Here is a 15,150-nt window from a genome sequence, read left to right as displayed (position 1 = left end):
CCAACACGACAGGTTCCCGCCGGCGCCCTCCACACCTAGTCGCTGCCGGCGGGAACAGCGCGGGAACGCTGGGGGGGTGGGGGGAGGGGGGTTCCTGCACCGGGGGAAGGCCTCAAAAGGGGTCTGGGGCCGGCCTCTCTGAAGGAGGACCTCCTTTCCTCCGCCGCCCCGCAAGATCCATCCGACATCTTCTTGCGGGGCGACCGTGGGGAGGACGGCAACCGCGCATGCGGTGGGCGCCGGGCCAGGTGACATCATTTACGCGACACTGGTCGCGTCATTTACGCGGCGCCACTTTTACGCGGCACCAAGGCCCAGCATGCGTAAATGACGTGGTGCCGCTCCTAGCCCCCCCGGGGGCGGGAGAATATGGGGCTGGGAGCGGCCTCCGGTTTTCACTCCGGCGTCGGGACTTAGTCTCCCGATGGGAGAATTGCGCCCCTTATCTTCAATCCAGATTTGAAGCAACATTTAAACCTTATCTTCAGCCCAGATTTGTAGCAACATTTAAACCTTATCTTCAATCCAGATTTGCAGAAACATTTAAACCTTATCTTCAATCCAGTCTTTTAGAAACTTTTAAACTGTATCTATGATCCGGATATTTTGTTGGATGTCTAATTGACCATCCGCAAGCTCCAGGCATTGGTTCGGAGAGCTAATCCAGTTGTCATTACAGCTGACTGCTGACCTTCAGCAGGTCACTCACCTTTCCGCGCCTTCTTCTGAAGTTTGAGAGTGTCAGATGATTTCTTTTTGATCTCGTGCCGAGCTCGTTTGTACTCTGTGAGGAGGAAAGAGCACTGTGGGTTCAGTCAAGATGAACACGCAAGGTTCTGACTGCACTGAAACATCCAAGATTCTAGTGTGGACTCGGATCAGCAACCTTGCACCTTCCTTGGTATCTTACAGACGGACAGGCTCAGGGGATGAATACTTTGAGAGTGAAAGGGGAGAGGGCTAGATCCGTTGCAAATCTATAATAGCAAGAATAGTCTGAAATAATTTGGCACATAAATTATCCTGAGGAATTCCCATTCCAAGACTTTTCATATAGTGTACTCACACAGCACAACTGGAACTAATAAAAGTTAAAGTATGCCAGCGAAGGAAACACTTTATTTTTGCACTGAGCATGGTTTGGATTTGGATTTGGATTTGGATGTTTTTATTGTCACGTGTACCGAGGTACAGTGAAAAGTATTTTTCTGCGAGCAGCTCAACCAATCATTAAGTACATCAAAAGAAAAGGAAATAAAAGAAAATACATAATAGGGCAATACAAGGCATACACTGTAACTACATAACTCCGGCGTTGGGTGAATCTTACTGGGGTGTAGTGTTAATCAGGTCAGTCCATAAGAGGGTCGTTTCAGAATCTGGTAACAGCGGGGAAGAAGCTGTTTTTGAGTCTGTGCGTGCGTGTTCTCAGATTTTTGTATCTCCTGCCCGATGTAAGAAGTTGGGAAGTGAATAAGCCGGGTGGGAGGAGTCTTTGATTATGATTATGGTTAAATGGCATTTTAGTTCTGAAAATAAAGTTTACGTGTGAAGTTACAGTGAAAGTGGTTGCTTTACGTCTTCTGATAATCAGACCATGTCGGAATTGGGGTGGAATGAAAGACTGGGTGACCTGACCCACAGCCCAGGGTGTGAACAGGAAATTTAGCCCCGTTTCAACTCTGAATGTTTCAGAGGTTTACACAGCACAGCAGCACCACCTGCTGGCTGATAACAGTGGCACATCACAGCCTTTTGCTGAGGTGAATAAGGAGCTGAATCTGGATCTCGCAGCTTGTCCATGAATACATCTGCAAATTAGGGAAGCGGAGGCTCAGGGAGGGAGAAAAAGAGAGAGAGAAATGGGAGAGAGTAGTGGAGGGGGGGTTGGGGACGAGACAGTGGTTTGGGAGGGGAGAGAGACAAGGTGATAGAGAGAGAGAGAGAGACAGTACGAGAGAGAGAGAGAGAGAGAGAGACTGGGGAGAGAGATGTTTTATGCTGCTTTGGATAACACAGGCTGCTACTTGATGCAGTCTTAACTAAAGGATGCTCCAGACTCTGAAATGAGTTCAACGTGTTTATTGAACTATTAACACAGTTCTCAAATGAGTTCGACTCTCTGCTAATCTAACTGTAGTAACTCAGTCTAACTGTACCAGCTTGCTCTAAGCCACGTGCTGGGGTGTGATGCTGCTGGTCAACCCTGTCTAACTCTCGAGATGTCTGTCTGTGGAAAGAGGCAGGGTCTGAGTGCCTCATCTCTTTTATAGTGTTTGTGTCATGCCCCCTTGTGGTGATGCCACCTCTGAGTGCCCTGACTGCTCAGTTGTGCCCTATTCTGAGTGTTCATCGTGCATGTTTGCATATGATGACAAGAGAAACTGGTGAGAGAGAGACGGGGGAGAGAGAGACGGGGAGACAGAGAGACGGGGTGAGAGAGAGGTGGGGGAGACAGAGATGGGGGAGAGAGAGAGAGAGAGAGAGAGAGAGACGGGGAAGAGAGAGACGGGGAGAGAGAGACGGGGAGAGAGAGACAGGGAGAGAGAGAGAGAGAGAGAGAGAGACGGGGAAGAGAGAGACGGGGGAGAGAGAGTCGGGGAGAGAGAGACGGGGAGAGAGAGACGGGGAGAGAGAGACGGGGAGAGAGAGACGGGGAGAGAGAGACGGGGAGAGAGAGACGGGGAGAGAGAGACGGGGAGAGAGAGACGGGGAGAGAGAGAGACGGGGAGAGAGAGACGGGGAGAGAGAGACGGGGAGAGAGAGACGGGGAGAGAGAGACGGGGAGAGAGAGAGACGGGGAGAGAGAGAGACGGGGAGAGAGAGAGACGGGGAGAGAGAGAGACGGGGAGCGAGAGAGACGGGGAGAGAGAGAGACGGGGAGAGAGAGAGACGGGGAGAGAGAGAGACGGGGAGAGAGAGAGACGGGGGGGGGGAGAGACGGGGGGAGAGAGAGATGAAGGAGAGAGAGAGAGATGAGGGAGAGAGAGATGGGGTAGAGAGAAAGACGTGGGAGATAGAGATGGGGGTGAGAGAGACGGGGGAGAGAGTGACGGGGGAGAGAGTGACGGGGAGGCGTGAATGTCAGACAGAGAGAGATGATGACGGAGGGGGAGATAGGGGGGGAGACAGGGGGGAGAGAGACAGAGCGGGAGTGAGACAGAGCGGGAGTGAGACAGAGCGGGAGTGAGACAGAGCGCGAGTGAGACAGAGCGCGAGTGAGACAGAGCGCGAGTGAGACAGAGCGCGAGTGAGACAGAGCGCGAGTGAGACAGAGCGGGAGTGAGACAGAGCGGGAGTGAGACAGAGAGGGAGTGAGACAGAGGGGGAGTGAGACAGAGAGGGAGTGAGACAGAGCGGGAGTGAGACAGAGTGGGAGTGAGACAGAGTGGGAGAGACAGAGTGGGAGAGACAGAACGGGGGAGAGACAGAGCGGGAGAGAGACAGAGCGGGAGAGAGACAGAGCGGGAGTGAGACAGAGCGGGAGTGAGACAGAGTGGGAGTGAGACAGAGCGGGAGTGAGACAGAGCGGGAGTGAGACAGAGTGGGAGAGACAGAGTGGGAGTGAGACAGAACGGGGAGAGACAGAGCGGGAGAGAGACAGAGCGGGAGTGAGACAGAGAGGGAGTGAGACAGAGCGGGAGTGAGACAGAGCGGGAGAGAGACAGAGCGGGAGAGAGACAGAGCGGGAGAGAGACAGAGCGGGAGTGAGACAGAGTGAGAGAGAGACAGAGTGGGAGTGAGACAGAGAGGGAGTGAGACAGAGCGGGAGAGAGACAAGCGGGAGTGAGACAGAGCGGGAGTGAGACAGAGCGGGAGAGAGACAGAGCGGGAGAGAGACAGAGCGGGAGAGAGACAGAGCGGGAGAGAGACAGAGCGGGAGAGAGACAGAGCGGGAGAGAGACAGCGCGGGAGAGAGACAGAGTGGGAGAGAGACAGAGTGGGAGAGAGACAGAGTGGGAGTGAGACAGAGTGGGAGAGACAGAACGGGGGAAGAGACAGAACGGGGGAGAGACAGAACGGGGGAGAGACAGAACGGGGGAAAGAGACAGAACGGGGGAGAGACAGAGCGGGAGAGAGACAGAGTGGGAGAGAGACAGAGTGGGAGAGAGACAGAGTGGGAGAGAGACAGAGCGGGAGTGAGACAGAGTGGGAGAGAGACAGAGTGGGAGAGAGACAGAGCGGGAGTGAGACAGAGCGGGAGTGAGACAGAGCGGGAGTGAGACAGAGCGGGAGAGAGACAGAGCGGGAGAGAGACAGAGTGGGAGAGAGACAGAGCGGGAGAGAGACAGAGCGGGAGTGAGACAGAGCGGGAGAGAGACAGAGCGGGAGAGAGACAGAGCGGGAGTGAGACAGAGCGGGAGAGAGACAGAGGGGGAGTGAGACAGAGCGGGAGTGAGACAGAGCGGGAGTGAGACAGAGAGGGAGTGAGACAGAGCGGGAGTGAGACAGAGCGGGAGTGAGACAGAGTGGGAGTGAGACAGAGTGGGAGAGACAGAGTGGGAGAGACAGAACGGGGGAGAGACAGAGCGGGAGAGAGACAGAGCGGGAGAGACAGAGTGGGAGAGAGACAGCGTGGGAGAGAGACAGAGCGGGAGTGAGACAGAGCGGGAGAGAGACAGAGCGGGAGAGAGACAGAGCGGGAGAGAGACAGAGCGGGAGAGAGACAGAGTGGGAGAGAGACAGCGTGGGAGAGAGACAGAGCGGGAGTGAGACAGAGCGGGAGTGAGACAGAGTGGGAGAGAGACAGCGTGGGAGAGAGACAGAGCGGGAGAGAGACAGAGTGGGAGAGAGACAGAGTGGGAGTGAGACAGAGAGGGAGTGAGACAGAGCGGGAGTGAGACAGAGAGGGAGTGAGACAGAGCGGGAGTGAGACAGAGTGGGAGAGAGACAGAGCGGGAGTGAGACAGAGCGGGAGTGAGACAGAGAGGGAGTGAGACAGAGTGGGAGAGAGACAGAGTGGGAGAGAGACAGAGCGGGAGAGAGACAGAGTGGGAGAGACAGAACGGGGGAGAGACAGAGCGGGAGAGAGACAGAGCGGGAGTGAGACAGAGCGGGAGAGAGACAGAGCGGGAGTGAGACAGAGTGGGAGTGAGACAGAGTGGGAGAGACAGAGTGGGAGAGACAGAACGGGGGAGAGACAGAGCGGGAGAGAGACAGAGCGGGAGAGACAGAGTGGGAGAGAGACAGCGTGGGAGAGAGACAGCGTGGGAGAGAGACAGAGTGGGAGAGAGACAGCGTGGGAGAGAGACAGCGTGGGAGAGAGACAGAGCGGGAGAGAGACAGAGCGGGAGAGAGACAGAGCGGGAGAGAGACAGAGCGGGAGAGAGACAGAGCGGGAGTGAGACAGAGCGGGAGAGAGACAGAGCGGGAGAGAGACAGAGCGGGAGAGAGACAGAGCGGGAGAGAGACAGAGCGGGAGAGAGACAGAGTGGGAGAGAGACAGAGCGGGAGTGAGACAGCGTGGGAGAGAGACAGAGTGGGAGAGAGACAGCGTGGGAGAGAGACAGAGCGGGAGTGAGACAGAGCGGGAGTGAGACAGAGTGGGAGAGAGACAGCGTGGGAGAGAGACAGCGTGGGAGAGAGACAGAGAGGGAGTGAGACAGAGGGGGAGTGAGACAGAGAGGGAGTGAGACAGAGTGGGAGTGAGACAGAGCGGGAGAGAGACAGAGCGGGAGAGAGACAGAGCGGGAGTGAGACAGCGTGGGAGAGAGACAGAGTGGGAGAGAGACAGCGTGGGAGAGAGACAGCGTGGGAGAGAGACAGAGAGGGAGTGAGACAGAGTGGGAGAGAGACAGCGTGGGAGAGAGACAGCGTGGGAGAGAGACAGAGAGGGAGTGAGACAGAGAGGGAGTGAGACAGAGAGGGAGTGAGACAGAGCGGGAGTGAGACAGAGCGGGAGTGAGACAGAGTGGGAGTGAGACAGAGAGGGAGTGAGACAGAGAGGGAGTGAGACAGAGCGGGAGTGAGACAGAGCGGGAGTGAGACAGAGTGGGAGTGAGACAGAGTGGGAGAGACAGAGTGGGAGAGACAGAACGGGGGAGAGACAGAGCGGGAGAGAGACAGAGCGGGAGAGAGACAGAGCGGGAGTGAGACAGAGCGGGAGAGAGACAGAGCGGGAGTGAGACAGAGTGGGAGTGAGACAGAGTGGGAGAGACAGAGTGGGAGAGACAGAACGGGGGAGAGACAGAGCGGGAGAGAGACAGAGCGGGAGAGAGACAGAGTGGGAGTGAGACAGAGTGGGAGAGACAGAACGGGGGAGAGACAGAGCGGGAGAGAGACAGAGCGGGAGAGAGACAGAGCGGGAGTGAGACAGAGCGGGAGAGAGACAGAGCGGGAGAGAGACAGCGTGGGAGAGAGACAGAGCGGGAGTGAGACAGAGCGGGAGAGAGACAGCGTGGGAGAGAGACAGAGCGGGAGTGAGACAGAGTGGGAGAGAGACAGCGTGGGAGAGAGACAGAGTGGGAGAGAGACAGCGTGGGAGAGAGACAGCGTGGGAGAGAGACAGAGCGGGAGTGAGACAGCGTGGGAGAGAGACAGAGTGGGAGAGAGACAGCGTGGGAGAGAGACAGCGCGGGAGTGAGACAGAGCGGGAGTGAGACAGAGTGGGAGAGAGACAGCGTGGGAGAGAGACAGAGTGGGAGAGAGACAGCGTGGGAGAGAGACAGCGCGGGAGAGAGACAGCGTGGGAGAGAGACAGCGTGGGAGAGAGACAGAGCGGGAGTGAGACAGAGTGGGAGAGAGACAGAGTGGGAGAGAGACAGCGTGGGAGAGAGACAGAGCGGGAGAGAGACAGAGCGCGAGTGAGACAGAGCGGGAGAGAGACAGAGCGCGAGTGAGACAGAGCGGGAGTGAGACAGAGTGGGAGAGAGACAGCGTGGGAGAGAGACAGAGTGGGAGAGAGACAGCGTGGGAGAGAGACAGAGCGGGAGTGAGACAGAGCGGGAGAGAGACAGAGTGGGAGAGAGACAGCGTGGGAGAGAGACAGCGTGGGAGAGAGACAGCGTGGGAGAGAGACAGAGCGGGAGTGAGACAGAGCGGGAGAGAGACAGAGTGGGAGAGAGACAGAGTGGGAGAGAGACAGAGTGGGAAAGGGGGAGAGAGTGGGAAAGGGGGAGAGACAGAGTGGGAAAGGGGGAAGAGAGTGGGAAAGGGTGGGAGAGGAAAAACAGAGAGGGAGAGACCGTGGCCAGGATTCCTCCGACCCTGCGCCGGATCGGAGAATCCCTGGGGGGTGGCGCAAATCCCGCCCTGCCGCCGGCTGCCCTATTCTCCGGCGCCGTTTTTCGGGGTCCTGCGGGATTCCCGCCACACTGGTCGGGGGCCATTGACAGCGCCCCCCGCCCCCCCCCCCCGGCGATTCTCTGGGCCCCAATGGGCCGAGTGGCCGTAAAGTTTTGCCCAGTCTCGCCGGCGTGGATTCCTCAGCTCACGCACGGCGGGACCTGGAAGGTAAGTGTGCGGGAGCCGTCCTGGGGTGGGCGGGGGGCCGTCCGGTGGGGGGGGGGTCGGTCCTGGAGGGGTGGCGGGGGGGATCAGTCCTGGGGGGGTGGCGGGGGGGATCGGTCCTGGAGGGGTGGCGGGGGGGATCGGTCCTGGGGGGATGGCGGGGGGGTATCGGTCCTCGGGGGGTGGCGGGGGGGATTGGTCCTGGAGGGGTGGCGGGGGGAAGCGGTCCTGGAGGGGTGGCGGGGGGTATCGGTCCTGGGGGGTGGCGGGGGGATTGGTCCTGGGGGGTGGCGGGGGGAAGCGGTCCTGGGGGGTGGCGGGGGGGGGATCCGACCTGGAGGGGGTGCACACGGTGGCCTGACCCACGATCGGTCCCTACCGATCCTGCGGGTGGGCTGTTTCCGTGGGGGCCCGCGTTCCTCCGCGCCGGGCCCCTGTAGGGCTTCACCATATTGCCGGGGGCCGGTGCGGAGAAGAGAACCCCCGCGCATGCGCGGAAATACGCCGGCCGGTCCGCATATGCGCGAGATCACACTGCCCATTCTGCGCATGCGCGGAAATACACCAGCCGGTCCGCGTATGCGTGAGATCACGCCGCCCGTTCCGTACATGCGCCAACTCGAGCCAGCCCTTCGGCGCTGGCTGGGGCTGCGGGAACCACGCAGGTGTCAGCCTAGTCCCCGAGGAAGGTGAGAATTCCTCACTTTCGGGGGCTGCTAATGCCCGAGTGGTTGGCGCCGGTTTTCCCGCCGACGTGGGGACAGCCCCATTTTCAGAGAATCCCGCCCAGAGAGAGGCAGAGGGAGGGAGTCACAGAGAGTTAGAGACAGTGAGCGAAAGGGGGAGAGAGGGAAAGGGAGAGGGAGAGTGAGAGGAAAAGGATGAGAGAGGGAGAGAGAGAGAGGGAGAGAGGAACAAAGAGACAGAGAGAGGGAGATCACAGTTGTACCTTTGGCATGGTCCTTATCCAGCTGGTTTGCTGATTTTTTCCAGTCCTCTATCCTCTCCTGCAGAGGGCTTATCAGACTCTCCATCAGAGCACTAGAATATGTAAATCACAATGAAGAGGCTGATACAGTGTCGACAGCACAGACCTCGGCATCACTTTCTAAAAATGCAGCACTCTCAACAAACCTGAACAGTAAAACACTCCCTTTCATTAACTTATTTGTTTTTATGATGGAGAATGAGAATTCCTCTTTTTCCCATATGGTTCCTCCAGAAGATCTGATGTTATTCATCCGAGGGTCTTATAAGAAGCGGCTATTGCGATAGTGGGTGGGGGTTTCTGGCCGCAGCCGCCCAACACAGGAAATTCTCGGCCGAGTTCAATGGACCTTCCCGTGGTCCGCGTCACGCCCGTGGCGATCTTGCGGCAGACAAGGTGGAAGAATCCAGCCAAATGCGTTGGTTTTAATTTTCAAAATTCCCTGGATCTGGGGAAAGTCCCATTAGATTGGAAGGTAGCGAATGTAACTGCTTTGTTCAAAAAGGGAGGGAGACTGAAAGCAGGAAACTACAGGCATCTTTTTTTTAAATCATAGAATTCACAGTGCAGAAGGAGGCCATTCGGCCCATCGAGTCTGCACCGGCTCTTGGAAAGAGCACCCTACCCAAGGTCAACACCTCCACCCTAGCCCCATAACCCAGTAACCCCACCCAACACTAAGGGCAATTTTGGACACTAAGGGCAATTGATCATGGCCAATCCACCTAATCTGTGGGAGGCAACCGGAGCACCCGGAGGAAACCCACGCACACACGGGGAGGATGTGCAGACTCCACACAGACAGTGACCCAAGCCGGAATTGAACCTGGGACCCTGGAGCTGATTGTGCTATCCACAACGCTACCATGCTGTTTTAGGGAAAATGTTAGAAGCTTTTATTAAAGACGTTATAACAGGGCACTTGGATACATTCAAGGTAAGGCAGAGTCAACATGGTTTTGTGAAAGGGAAATCAAAAATTATTGTGGAAAATAAAAGCTCATGTTATAGGGGGTAACATATTGACATGGATTGACGATTGGCTAGCTAACAGGAGACAGAGAGTAGGGGTAACTGAATGTGAGAGGGATCATTGCAATTTATCCCCATCAGCAACTATTCAACTGTGGGAGGAATCAGAGCTAAATACAACACCGATCGTGACAGACATTGGTCTGGATTCTCCGTTCTGGAGACTAAATCCCCAAGCCGGCGTGATAATGGTGGTGTTTTACGCCAGGAATACTGGTGCAAAATGGCCATCAATTCCCTGCTCAGTGGGGGCACCAGCCAGGCAGCGTACAGCTCGCAGCTCTAGTGCTGATACAACGCGGAGCATTGCCTGCAGCGGCCGCGCTGTGCTTCATGGCGGACCAGCCCACAGACCTGGCCCACAAAAATAGTCCCCCCTTCGGCCAGCTCGCGCACACCGACACCCTCCCCCACAGTGCCTCCAGCCCCGAATGAAGCCCCGCCCTGCCCGCGAATCAGCCGTCCCCCGACTGTGGTGGTGCTGGACTGGGTCCGCAGCCACCACACTGAGTTCCCGACGGATGAGACTATGAGAGTCCCACGCTGTTGGGAACTCAGCCGGTCAGGGACGCAGCATCGAGGGCTGGGCCTAGGCAATGGCCTGAGGCCGTGGATACGGCATGTGGCGTACTCCTACAGTACGCTGCTTTACAGGGACGGAGCATTGCGAAAGTGGGCCAACCCCGATTTCGTCGTCATTGGGGATTCTCCGTCCCTGCGCCGAACGCAACTTCGCTGTCAGGGTTCAAAGAATCCAGCCAATTGTCCCAAATCAACTGGAGAGGAATTCATAATGCATTAGTCCTCCCTAACACCCAGCCCTGACACCCACTCTAGCACCCATACCCTACCTAACACCCACTCTAGCACCCATACCCTACCTAACACCCAGCTCGGACACGCACTCTAGCACCCATACCCTACCTAACACCCAGCTCTGACACCCACTCTAGCACCCATACCCTACCTAACACCCACTCTAGCACCCATACCCGACCAAACACCCAGCCCTGACACGCACTCTAGCACCCATACCCTACCTAACACCCAGCTCTGACACGCACTCTAGCACCCATACCCTACCTAACACCCACTCTAGCACCCATACCCTACCTAACACCCTGCTCTGACACGCACTCTAGCACCCATACCCTACCTAACACCTAGCACAGACACTCACTCTAGCACCCATACCCTACCTAACACCCAGCCCTGACACGCACTCTAGCACCCATACCCTACCTAACACCCAGCCCTGACACGCACTCAAGCACCCATACCCTACCTAACACCCAGCCCTGACACGCACTCAAGCACCCATACCCTATCTAACACCCAGCACAGACACTCACTCTAGCACCCATGCCCTACCTAACACCAGCACAGACAATCACTCTAGCACCCATGCCCTACCTAACACCCAGCCCTGACACACACTCTAGCACCCATACCCTACCTAACACCCAGCCCTGACACGCACTCAAGCACGCATACCCTACCTAACACCTAGCACAGACACTCACTCTAGCACCCATACCCTACCTAACACCAGCACAATCACTCTAGCACCCATACCCTACCTACCACCCAGCTCTGACACACACTCTAGCACCCGTACCCTACCTAACACCCAGCCCTGACACGCACTCTAGCACCCATACCCTAACTAACACCCAGCCCTGACACCCACTCTAGCACCATACCCTACCTAACACCAGCACAGACACTCACTCTAGCACCCATACCCTACCTAACACCCACTCTAGCACCCATACCCTACCTAACACCCAGCTCGGACACGCACTCTAGCACCCATACCCTACCTAACACCCAGCTCTGACACCCACTCTAGCACCCATACCCTACCTAACACCCACTCTAGCACCCATACCCGACCTAACACCCAGCCCTGACACGCACTCTAGCACCCATACCCTACCTAACACCCAGCTCTGACACGCACTCTAGCACCCATACCCTACCTAACACCCACTCTAGCACCCATACCCTACCTAACACCCAGCTCTGACACGCACTCTAGCACCCATACCCTACCTAACACCTAGCACAGACACTCACTCTAGCACCCATACCCTACCTAACACCCAGCCCTGACACGCACTCTAGCACCCATACCCTACCTAACACCCAGCCCTGACACGCACTCAAGCACCCATACCCTACCTAACACCCAGCCCTGACACGCACTCAAGCACCCATACCCTATCTAACACCCAGCACAGACACTCACTCTAGCACCCATGCCCTACCTAACACCAGCACAGACAATCACTCTAGCACCCATGCCCTACCTAACACCCAGCCCTGACACACACTCTAGCACCCATACCCTACCTAACACCCAGCCCTGACACGCACTCAAGCACGCATACCCTACCTAACACCTAGCACAGACACTCACTCTAGCACCCATACCCTACCTAACACCAGCACAATCACTCTAGCACCCATACCCTACCTACCACCCAGCTCTGACACACACTCTAGCACCCGTACCCTACCTAACACCCAGCCCTGACACGCACTCTAGCACCCATACCCTAACTAACACCCAGCCCTGACACCCACTCTAGCACCATACCCTACCTAACACCAGCACAGACACTCACTCTAGCACCCATACACTACCTAACACCCAGCCCTGACACGCACTCGAGCACCCATACCCTACCTAACACCCAGCCCTGACACGCACTCTAGCATCCATACCCTACCTAACACCCAGCACAGACACGCACTCTAGCACCCATACCCTACCTAACACCCAGCCCTGACACGCACTCTAGCATCCATACCCTACCTAACACCCAGCACAGACACGCACTCTAGCACCCATACCCATTCTAACACCCAGCCCTGACACGCACTCGAGCACCCATACCCTACCTAACACCAGCACAGACACGCACTCTAGCACCCATACCCTACCTAACACCCAGCTCTGACACCCACTCTAGCATCCATACCCTACCTAACACCCAGCCCTGACACGCACTCGAGCACCCATACCCTACCTAACACCCAGCCCTGACACCCACTCTAGCATCCATACCCTACCTAACACCCAGCCCTGAAATGCACTCGAGCACCCATACCCTACCTAACACCCAGCCCTGACACGCACTCTAGCACCCATACCCTACCTAACACCCAGCCCTGACACGCACTCGAGCACCCATACCCTACCTAACACCTAGCACAGACACTCACTCTGGCACCCATACCCTACCTAACACCTAGCACAGACACTCACTCTGGCACCCATACCCTACCTAACACCTAGCACAGACACTCACTCTGGCACCCATACCCTACCTAACACCTAGCACAGACACTCACTCTGGCACCCATACCCTACCTAACACCTAGCACAGACACTCACTCTGGCACCCATACCCTACCTAACACCTAGCACAGACACTCACTCTGGCACCCATACCCTACCTAACACCTAGCACAGACACTCACTCTGGCACCCATACCCTACCTAACACCCAGCACCCACGCTAACACCCAAACCCTCCCTAACACCCAGCACAGGCACCCACTGTAGCACCCATACCCTACCTAACACTCAGCTCTGACACACACTCTAGCACCCATACCCTCCCTAACACCCAGCACCGACACCCATGCTAGCACCCATACCCTCTCTATCACCTAGTATTGACACCCTTTGTAGCCCCCATACTCATCCTAACACCCAGCACTGCTAAATTGCCCTTAGTGTCCAGAAAGGTTAAGTGGGGTTACTGGGTTACGGGGATAGGGTGGATATGTGGGCTTGAGTAGGGTGCTCTTTGTAAGGGCCAGTGCAGACCAGATGGGCCAAATGGCCTCCTTCTGCACTGTAAATTCTATGATCTATGACACCCACTCTAGCTCCCACACCTTCTCTACCACCGAGCACCGACATCCACTCTAGCACCCATACCCTCCCTAACACCCAGCACTTATGCCTAGTGTGGGCGTTAGTTATTTATTACGTTCTACAGGTTTGCTCTTATTTGTGTCTTTGTTGTTTGTATAAATGCCGTAATAATCTTTCTTTATATTGTCCAGGAGGGGGTGCTGGTGAGCCACCCTCATGAACCCCCGCTCTCCACAAAGAGACACTCACTTGGTGAAATGCCGGAGCTTGGCTTCGATGCTGCGATGTCTCATGCACATTCGAGTCAGGGCTGAACCGATGTCCCGCGTGGCACCTGGGAAAACAACAGGATGGGAATCAGCAGGGTGCAGTCTCAAGCACTGACCAGCAGAGGGTGATAACCGACCACGTCAGATCATTCAGGCTCAAGAGTAAATCAGACAAAAGAAAACACTGCTTCAGAAGGGTTTCAAGTAACCTGGCTCTTAGCTCAACCCCTGGCTAATCGATGGTTCCAACGTGCGGACAGTTTCTCCGTTCATACACAGTGCACATGTCAATGGGGTGGTATTGTCGATTCAATCTCAGGACTACCGTCCCATCTGTCAATGGGTGAAAGTATCGATAAACTCTCCCCCACACAGGCCAGGAGCTCTAAACTTCATATCTGGTCTATACCGAATTCACCCACCTACATAGAATGTACGAATTAGGAGCACGAGTAGGCCACTCGGCCCTTCACGCCTCCTTGCATCTCAGTACCACCATGGTTGATCCGATTGCTACCTCAACCCCATATTTCACCCCCTTGTTAATCAATACTCTATCTACCTTTTGGCCTTAAAAATATTCTAAGATTTTGCTTCCACAGTTTTTTGAGGAAGAGAATTCCAAAGGTTCACGACCCTTAGAGTAAAGTCTTCTTCTCTGCGCTGTCCGAAATCTGTAACCTCTTATTTTTAATCAGTGACCCCTTATTCAAGATTCTCTCACAAGAGGAAACATCCTCTCCACATCCACCCTCTCAATACCCCCTCAGGGTCTTATATGTTTCAATCAAGTTGCCTCTTACTCTTCGAAACTCCAACAGCTATAAACCTAACCTTCGCTCATAAGACAACTCACACATTCCTAGTAAACCTTCTCTGACCTGCTCCCAACAGATTTCCATCTTTCCTTAAATAAGGAGATCAATGCTATACACAATGCTCCAGATGTGGTCTCACCAATGTCTCATAAGACCAATGGAGCATAACCGCCCTACTTTCATATTCAATTCCCCTTGCAATAAGTGATAACATTCTATTAGCTTTGCTAATTACTTGTTGCACCAGCAAACTTAACCTTTTGCGATTGATGCACTCGGACACCCTGATCCCTCTGTACTTGAGCTCTGCAATCCCTCACCATTTAGATAATAAGCTTATTTTTTTTACTTTTCCTGCCAAAACGGAGAATTTCCCACTTTCCCACATTATACTCCATTTGCCACATCTTTGCCCACTCACTTAATCTATCTCTGCCCCTTTGTAGCCTCCTTACGTCCGCTTCACAATATACTTTATTTCCTAGCTTTTTGTCATCCGCAAATTTAGAGACCATACCGTCAGCCCTATCATCCAAGTCATTTATATAAATTTGAAAAAGTTGCGGCCCCACTAACGCACTGATCCCTGTGTCACATTGCCCTTACATCTTGCCACCCAGAAAAACACCCATTTAATCCGACTCTCTGTCTTCTGTTAGCCAGCCAATCGTCAATCCATGTCAATATGTTATTCCCGATAAC

The 15,150-nt window shown here is 55.2% G+C and overlaps 1 protein-coding gene across 22 annotated transcripts in view; it reads right to left on the bottom strand.

The window, feature by feature from the left end:
- The window catches only part of LOC140430845 (protein MTSS 2-like), a 279,557-nt gene that overhangs the window by 80,637 nt on the left and 183,770 nt on the right, over window positions 1–15,150 (bottom strand). For all 22 annotated transcript variants that reach the window (XM_072518582.1, XM_072518580.1, XM_072518579.1 and 19 more), the window contains exons 4-6: window positions 13,611–13,695; window positions 8,399–8,490; window positions 710–784 (exon numbers count right to left, since the gene is read on the bottom strand). In XM_072518582.1, coding sequence (XP_072374683.1) covers window positions 710–784; window positions 8,399–8,490; window positions 13,611–13,695 — 252 coding nt within the window. The remainder of the gene's footprint in view (window positions 1–709; window positions 785–8,398; window positions 8,491–13,610; window positions 13,696–15,150) is intronic.

The sequence above is a fragment of the Scyliorhinus torazame genome, chromosome 10 (genome assembly GCF_047496885.1).
Source record: "Scyliorhinus torazame isolate Kashiwa2021f chromosome 10, sScyTor2.1, whole genome shotgun sequence".
In the NCBI taxonomy this organism is placed as follows: Eukaryota; Metazoa; Chordata; class Chondrichthyes; order Carcharhiniformes; family Scyliorhinidae; genus Scyliorhinus; species Scyliorhinus torazame.
Note: the sequence above shows the minus strand (reverse complement) of the source record. Positions and strands in the feature narration are given on the sequence as shown.